At 42.3% G+C, this 9,431-nt stretch overlaps 1 protein-coding gene across 1 annotated transcript; it reads right to left on the bottom strand.

Moving 5' to 3' along the window:
* Positions 1–810: 810 nt before the first annotated feature.
* LOC134091954 (sentan-like) lies at positions 811–3,632 on the bottom strand. Its single transcript, XM_062544709.1, has 4 exons — positions 3,585–3,632; positions 2,954–2,988; positions 2,417–2,556; positions 811–1,254 (listed from the first exon to the last, which is right to left on the bottom strand). Exons 3-4 carry the CDS (start codon positions 2,522–2,524, stop codon positions 1,090–1,092), a joined length of 273 nt encoding a protein of 90 aa, XP_062400693.1. The 5' UTR covers positions 2,525–2,556; positions 2,954–2,988; positions 3,585–3,632; the 3' UTR covers positions 811–1,089.
* Positions 3,633–9,431: the final 5,799 nt, after the last annotated feature.

Below are 9,431 nucleotides of genomic sequence, written 5' to 3'. Positions count from 1 at the left end.
ATATTGTACAGCAAAGCCTTCAGGTGACTAAATTTATGAGCTTTAAATGTGTAGTCACATTCATTCCACTTCACAAAAATACTTTTCCAAAGCTCTTAATAAAAATATTGCTGCACTGTTTGTGCATTATTTATTTCCACCAATCTTTACACTGAACTGAACCTTACAGAGACAATTAGACCACCTATAATAAATGGTTTCTTAGATCTGTGTTTCTTAGATCTGTTAAGACTTATTTAGTGTTTGCCATATTTCTCATTGCTTTCCTGAAATATTTGGGCTCAATTGTTGTTTATTCTGCAGTGTTTCAGTCAGGTTTAAGTGGGTAGCCGTTTTCACAGAGAACAGCTCTGTTGCATGTCTGGTAGTTTTTTGCCTCCCTCTCATCTACTACTTCCGTATAACAGGACACCTCGGCGTCCGTTACCCCTTAACTTAAATAGCGCTGTTGTACTGATTTATAGAGAATGTATGCCCTGAGCATGTCTAGTACACATCCAATAACATATGCAAGGCATGTAAACACTGGTGTAAGTCATTCTATTTAAAACCAGCAGATGTCACCAGTGACATAGGACTTATATCCTCTTCTTCCAATTACAGTGTTCACATGCATTCACTAACCTCAATATTTATGTAAACTGATGCACTATGACCCCCTTGACAATACACAATCTGTTGAAATGATCTTTCCTTCTTCTAAGAGAGAGAGGAAAAATAATTCCTTAGATGGCTTTGAATGTCTATCCTATCCGAGCACACTGGTGGATAGTGGACTGAACTCCTAAACAATGAACAATTAAACACAAATGATGCCAAGTTGTGTATATGGAATGTGTGAACCAATCAACTGGAATCCAAACACAGTCCAAATCAATCAGCAATCACCATGACAGCCTCATCACTAATACTGATTGAGACTTTAACACTTCATGCTACACATGTATCCCACTGATATGAACAGAGAGATTATGACAGGGGCATAGGCAGGCTACAATTACAGCTTCGCCACATGTGTTGAAGAATGACAAGCCGCGATCCCATTAGACATGATGTGCGTGACGCAGACTGTGACACCGCGGCCTGCCGCTATCGATGCCGCTGTCCAGCCGCCTCCTGGATGGCGTCCAGCAGATCGGAGGTGACGGACAGGCTGAGGGTGAGCAGCAGGAAGTCCTCCAGCGCCATCGTGCCTTCGCCGTGACTCTCCAGCTCCCTCATGACCTCCTTGTACGAGGCCTTCGACTCCTGGCCCTGTGTGAAGAACACAACACACAAGGACCCCATTACACCAACACATGGCCCACACTAATGCTGGAATTCAATATTGCTCAACATTGCATGTTGGTGACCATGGTTGGCCCCAAATGTTATAGCTGGACTTACAGCCGGAGACTAATACTCTCCAGCTCTTCCATCCTGCCTCTAAACTAGCTCTGTGGATACAAAAGCTCTCTCTGCTTTAAAAGACTTGAATGTATAACATCCCAACAAGAGTCCAAACTTTTGACGTATTGAATTAGATGTGTGTCCTTAATTCCCAGTAGACATGTAACATGCAGTGTTATGACTGTGCAAGACTGTCTGCATGTCTGCTGCTGGTGTGATGGGTCAGACCACAGAGCTTAAGCCCTTCCTCCCTGGTGTGGCCCGACCCTGCTCTGCACTGCTCTGTCCTGCACCCCTAACGGGTAGGAGCGGAGGATGCAACGCTTCCAGCATGCGGCGCACTGAAGCAGACAGACACGCACACAGACGCCACGCGGCACTAACGCCTCGCCTCGCCCGCCCCCCTGCCACCGAGATGCGTGTGTCGTGCGAGCGGCCTCTAGAGAAAGTGGCCCCCGGGCCGGGAGGGCATCGTGGTCAAGGCAGCCTCCTAATGAGCTGCTGCTGGATGATTGATCAGGGTCACAGTAGTGGCAGTTGTGGAGGATGGCGGCCAAGAACGATGATGGAAGACCTGGGTTGGCTCCATGCATGTGTGTGTGTGTGTGTGTGTGTGTGTGTGTGTGTCAGTGTGTGTAGACAGGAGGGTTAGCAGCCCAGTTTAACAGGTAATATAGTATGTTGGAGGATGAGTTTGCACTTACAGACCGTCAGCCCTGATGGGATACCACTGCTTAAAAACTAAGAAACATGATTATTTTTAATTGCCTCATCGTCCCTATTTAATGGTTTTGAGTAGATCGTCAGTTGTGGGGGGAAGGGTGGGATAAATGTCTGCAGGCCCATGAGACACTTCAGTGGCTGTGATTGCGCCTGCGAGACTCCAGGGTTATATAGTCGCTCTAATCTCCCTTCCACACTCAGAGGGTGGAGGATGCTTGGAGGAGGACGTTGGAGGTTGGTAGATGGAGGCTGGTGGTGCTCTATAATGGCATTCTCTCCACATTCGTATACGTGAGGCCCTTACCCGTGTGAAAGCCTGAAACTGTGTCAGGAATATCTCTTTAACGGCTTCTCTGCTGACTCGGCCATCTGGACCTGCAGAGCTGTAAAAGACCAGCACCAGAGCTGCCATCGCCTCCTCCAGATTGTAGCCTCTGGACACGGCTAGAGCGAGAAGAGAGAGGAGGAGAGAAAGAGAGAGGAGAGAGAGAGAGAGAGAGAGAGAGAGAGTAAAAAATAAAGCATACTGTGAGAGCAGTAGTCCCTCAGGGATGCATACGGCTCATCATGCTGAAAATCTCTCCCATAGATTGAATCAGCAGAGCGTGGCACATTCCACGCAGAGATATTATTTCTCTGTGTGCTGAAAAATAAAAAGTGCCGGCTGTGTGGCTAGGCGACTTGTGCCAATATGGAGGGCAGATGGTCTTTGATCCGACCACATCTATATATCAGCGGGTAGACAGAGATACAGGTATCATTTTGCATCCATCCTGTGACCTATCAACTATCACATTAGCAGGGTGCCATGAAAGTATAAGCTATAAGTAAGAAGACTTACCTTCGAAAGACGCAAGTTCTTTTGGCAGTTTCAGTCTGTGTTAAAGGGATAGAAGGTAGAAATGGAAGACAAAAGACTTCAAAAACTTCCAGAACATTTCCACATTCTCATAGAAAGTGTCAGGATATAGTTAGTTCAAGGTTGGCGTCTTCACCTTGTGTTTTGTGTATGCAAAAGTGTTTTACCTGGTGTGTAGAACGCAAAATCAGGTCAAGGTGGAAAAAGGCAACCACTAGAGGCTGATGACAGTGTTAAATGAACCGAAGCAGAATACAAGGCCTTATGGACAGAGACTGACATACAACCATTTCAGTTTCATCCCATCTGAAGTGCTCGCTGTTTGACAAGTCAGAAAACTGGACACACTGATAATAGACTAAGCACAAAGCGTTTATATCAGTCTCTGTCCATCTGTCCTTGTTCACAGTTTCACTCATTTCGCTGTTTGTACTCTGTTTTGTTACACCATTTAACCTCAACATCAGCCTGAGAGGATTTTCTTTTTCCACCTCTACCAAGTCTCTGGATATCAAATCATATAATCCGGTTATAATGATTTTCACCAAATGTCTTGAATTAAATACCGGTAAATGTACTTGTTTCAACTAGAAATTGCGTAAGTAAGACCTACCCTTCTGATGTGCTCTTATGTCCATGATTGCCCTTTGTTTTTGAGACCATTTCGCTGTCTTTCTCAGGACCTGATGAGGATCCCCCCATATTGACAGGAAGCTTTAGAGCACACCTGTGGTCACTTAGCAACAGGTGCTCCTGTAAACTCATGCCCCACCTCATGTTTGCTCTGTGCATATTTGTTAGTCTTCCAGGAGACAGAGAGGGGACAATACAAACCCCCTCATCTAGGATTTAATCAGACAGAAAAATCTGTGTGTGTATGTGTGTGTGCATGTTTGTCTGTGGCATAATTCCATTTTTGTTATTTTATTACTATTATTTTTTAAAAAAAAACTTTAAAAAAAATAATAAACGTTTCCGTTTTTCTTGCCAATGTCAATATGGTAGCCTACATTTAAATGTAGTTCTAAATTTATTATTTTATATACATAAAGATTATCATCATTATAATTATTATCTACCAGCGCAAACACTGACCTTCAAAAGTGTCTATTCCATTGTTTCACTTGGAAATTCTTGTGAGCTGACAATGCAATTGGAACAAAGTGTTGCCGTTTAAGTTCTAATTATCTTTATTTTAGGAGAAGGCTGAAATGATCCATATTCATAATCTCTCACAGACAATAGAAAAGTTTTGAAACTAGTTTACCTGTTTACTTCTACTTTTTCAAATTGCTCTTCATTCCCAGTGCAGGTGAGAATGAATTCACTGTGCATAATTTGTAGGCAATTACACAAAGCTAATTACACTAAAATATGTATTCACAGGCACACAGGGGAGTTCAATATTGGCCTGTTCCCTGTTACTAATGAAAGGGGGACTCTTCTGTCTGCTATGCAGGCTGTAATCTAATTCCCGCTGTAGGCCGACGACAGCAGCTGAATTGCTCTCATTGGACACCGAGGAGGGAATAACTCAGAGGATGCTACACAAGGGTCCTTGGATCGATATGAGTCAGAGTCCTGGCGTCAGGGCAGATGCACACTGAACACGTTGTTTGCTTGGGCATGGGAAACATTCCGCAGTGAGTGACACACAGACCCTGAGATTCCATTGTTTTCTCGTCCGGCTCGTCTTGTGTTGACAAGCGGCGGTGGGAATAACAAGGCCAGTCAGTGGGAGAAACTCATCCGGATGGACATACTAATGTCACAAGGGTCAGACTAACTGACACGGGCCATAACCAGGTTTGTCGGTGTCTTTGGCATTCCATCATTTTGCACTCCTCTTGGGAATGTCTTTGAGCACGCACGTCCACCTGTGGAGGCACACCAGTGGGTTGACACAACAGAATACATTTGCAAAATATATTTTCTTCCCTCCCGTATAACTTTCATGAATATGCAAACCATCAGTTGATAATGACAATACATTCATTAATAGTCATTATGACTCCACGCGATTATAATTTCTGTGTGTGATCTGTGTATGTGATCTGTGAGCTGTTTGATGAATTAAGCTACATTTATACTGTACACAATGATTTGTTAATGTTGAAATCTATAATTATAAAGAAAATGTTCATTTAAAAAATAATTGAGTATTCCTCAAATGTATGATCATTCATTCTGCAGTGTGATAATGCATCCTGGCATCTCCTTAAGTCTTCCATACCAGAACCTGGTGTGTGTCTTGTTGTACCTGAGTTCACTCCCACATCTCCCCCCTGCCTCAAGGCTACGTAATATTAGCTGTTGCGAATAAGGGAAAGGGTTTTGTGCTCGCAATCGGTTCAACAGTTTGATGGATACTTTTCAAATTTTCAAAATAAGTGGGCAAAAGTGTGTGTCACTGGTTCCTAAATCATACAGATGCAACAACGGCATCATACTGTAACATGTGCATCCAACAACAGCATTTCAGAGGTACACAACCACTGTGATTTATTCTTTTCTTTTCTTTTCTTTGTGATTTCTTACATGATCCCCTGAGATTAAGAGCATCCTGTAAATGAGAGGAACACCATGGCATTCTTCTGCTCACGTCTCCAACAGCACCAGTAATGTGAGGAAGAGAATGTCTAACCATATTATGCTCAAGCACAAGTTGCATACATTTACAACATATTTAACTGTGCTTTTGCCAATATGGAAGTTTGACATTCATATTTAAGCATATTTAGACACTTGCAGTTGAGCTCAGGCAGCAGAGGTCTTTGAGTTTATCACCACAGCTCTTGTTAAATATCATTAAGTTATATTGTGTCAGGACAGGTAATTAGTCTGTAAATGAGTGAATGCAGTTTCTCAGATGCTGTTGGCACTCCATCAATAACTCATCTTGCTCAGGTCGTAGAGGAGACAAAGAAGTGCCCATCTGATGTTCTTAAGCTGAGCAGCCCGGAGAAAAAATGAAAACATGCCAAAGCACATCTGCTCTGTCACTATGGAAACAGCGCTTTGGTGTGTGCTTTAAAAAAAAGAAAAAAAGAAAGTCAGTCCTTCAGTTGTCACAGGAACACCAGGTCAAAAACTGAACTATTTATCTTTGTCTGTGAATATTGGCCACCTTGTCCTAATTTGAGACACAATGGATGTGTCCAGTCACTTACCAGAATGGAAAAAGATGTGGTCAAACAGATTGTCAGACTGGTAAAGCATTAGATGTCTTCATCCTGGTTCCCTCCTCTCTCATGTTTCTCTTTTCACCCCATTCTGTCTCCTGGGGTTCGACATAACGTTACACCCCACAGACTGAGTTGACATGGAGGTTGTTCTTGCTGCCTTTGCTTGATGTGTTTTGAGGCTGTGCTGGGCCTTCTCTGATGGATTACGATACTTCTGTGATTTTTATTTTTGTCGATTTTTAGTCATACAAATAATGCCATCATCCCCAAAATGTTTAGATGGCTGATTAATGCAGTGTTATGGTGAGAAAAACCCCCCACCCCTCCAAAAACCCTGGCACCTATTGCATCTTCCTTCACTGTCACTAGGAGCTCATAATGTCCAAGGAGAGATAGATGTGCAGGTTTCCAGTCTGAGCTGCAGGGCAAAATCCAAAATCCAGATCAGGCTGGGTTTGCCCAGCCAAGTATAAACACATAGGGCCAGATGTACTAAGACAGCGCTAATAGCGAGTTTTTGTATGCGCAGAGTGCGAACGCTGTGCCTTGCTATATTGCGTGGAATTTACTAAGCCATCACTTCATTACGTTAAAGGGATATTCCGCCATTTTTGGAAATACGCTCATTTTCCACCTCCCCTCGAGCAAAACAATCGATATTTACCTTGTTCCCGTTCATCCAGCCATTCTGTGAGTCTGGCGATACAACTTTTAGCTTCAGCCTAGCATAGATCACTGAATCGGATTAGACCATTAGCTTCTCGCCTGCTAGCTTCATGTTTAAAAGTGACTACGATTTCTGATAATTTTCCCATTTAAAACGTGTCTCCTCTCAAGTTAGAAAGTGCAATAAGACCAACTGAAAATGAAACCTGGCGTTTTTCTAGGCTGATTTGACATGGAACTACACTCTCATCTGGCGTAATAATCAAGGCAACTTGCAAACGTACCATAGGTGCAGTGATATCGTACGCAGCATCTGAAAATAGTCCCCATAGACATCAAGCAGTAGTAGTGCCAGTAGCTGCAAGTTGCCTTGATTATTACGCCAGATGAGAATGTAGTTCCATGTCAAATCAGCCTAGAAAAACGGCAGGGTTCATTTTCAGTTGGTCTTATTGCACTTTCTAACTTGAGAGGACACACGTTTTAAATGGGAAAATTACCAGAAATATTAGTCACTTTTAAACATGAAGCTAGCAGGCGAGAAGCTAATGGTCTAATCCGATTCAATGATCTATGCTAGGCTGAAGCTAAAAGTTGTATCGCCAGACTCACAGAATGGCTGGATGAACGGGAACAAGGTAAATATCGATTGTTTTGCTCGAGGGAAGGTGGAAAATGAGCGTATTTCCACAAATGGCGGAATATCCCTTTAACTGCGTTCAGTGCCGCCCGTTCCCGCCCCCTTTACCACGCCAATTGCGCGCATGCAGAGCTGAACAACGAGCGCAGTTGAATATTGCAACATTAAAAAGAATCAAAGTTTAGCGATCATACATGATACAAAGACATGTCAACGAGCATCGACAGACAGAGTAGGCCTAGTAGTTATGCAAATCCACTTAAAAATACTTGAACTATTTACTGCACGACACGTAGACTTGGGATATGACTTAATGCCTAGTCTAACAGATTGGGAAGTGTAGGCTTTGTCATGAAAGAGAAAATACGATTTTAGAGAGGCAAACAAAAGTTAAGGTTGCTTTTGACATAGTACAATGAAGAAAACGGATGCTCTGAATATTGATTCAGCTGTCTCTAAAAGTTTATCTAATAGACACATTTAACCGCAATCTCGATTACACCTGCTTTCAGAAGGCGGAAGTTTTTCAACGCAAAATAGACGTGCGCTGTTTTCATACATCTGGCGGAATACTTAATCAATCGCTATTAGCACCTCTCCTCCCCTGTCATTGCGCGTTACACCCATTTTCACCTGATCCGCCCAGGAATTAATATGCATGACACGGAAAAGCGCAAATAGCCATTTTCAGCTCCCATGGCAGGCAGTCTGCGCGTTTCCCTCATTGCGGCTTGTTTGTACATATCCTCCCCATGTTTATACGCGCACGTTACGCCTGAAATGGGCGCAAAACGTTAGTACATCTGGCCCATAATCTCCTAAAACTGAAATGACCGTCCCCTCTTTCCTCCAGTCCACAGTCCAGGTCTCCCAAGCCTGGCTGCTCATTCAGCACTGACTCAATGGAAGCTGTCAGGCCCTGGCTCACTGCTATGGCCAGTGGGTTGGGGATAGCTCTTCTCTACTTGCCTCGGGTTATCGCATCGCCAAGTAGGACAGATTCCACAGCTCAGTGCATGGCTAGGAAAACATCTCCGTCCACAGTCATAAACATCCACAAGCGAATCATACACAAGTAAGGAGGTATTAGTGCTAAAGGGCTAGAATAGATCTATACTGGAGCACTGAGCTGAAATATTGCAGCTTGCTTTATATTGCGTTGTCATTAAAGTATAATAGCTAACCTTCACAGACTCTCACTTGTTCACATTATATTAACACACTGACAGTAGAACAACAATATTGCCATACATTTAAATATATATATCATACTTTTTAAGTATATTTTGGAAAAATCTGAGCCATGCACTTCTTGTTTTGCATTTTCTCTCCTGTGATAAGGAATTTCAAGGCAAGGCAGTTTATTTATATAGCACACCGTGTGTAAAAACAAGTGTAAAAATAATTGAAAGATATAAAACATAAAATAAGTAAAATAGTTAAAAAAGAATAGATACAATACAATAAAACAAAAAAGAAAAAAAGCTTATATATAATATAAACATATAAGAAGATATAAAATGAAAATAAGAAAAAATAAAAGTAAATAAAAGCCATTAAAAGCATGAGTTAACAGAAGGCATCTGAAAAAAGTTGAGTCTTAAGTCTTGATTGAGTGAGCTGTATAAAGTCCTGAGTGGGACAAAAAGCAAGTAGACATAATCAACTTTTATCTGCAATGTTAGATATGATGTCATGTTGTCTGGCTGGCTTACACAAAGAAAAAGCAAAACAGAGAACAGCAGGATTTTGCTCCACTGTTTAGTTCTTCAATATGAACAAATAATGGCTGCTGTTAGCATGGTCATATAGATTTTGTCAGAGTTCCCTCCCTTTTTTCTTCATACATTTCTAGTCAATGATTCCGGGTCCCATGTAGCCACCCCCCACATTTTCATTAGAAAGTTAGAAAGACCTAATTGTCCCTGTGAATTCAGATTTTTTTTTAAATGGTCTTACATGAAATGTT

Source organism: Sardina pilchardus, chromosome 9, assembly GCF_963854185.1.
Source record: "Sardina pilchardus chromosome 9, fSarPil1.1, whole genome shotgun sequence".
Lineage (NCBI taxonomy): Eukaryota > Metazoa > Chordata > Actinopteri > Clupeiformes > Clupeidae > Sardina > Sardina pilchardus.
This window is presented reverse-complemented; position numbering and strand designations above follow the sequence as displayed.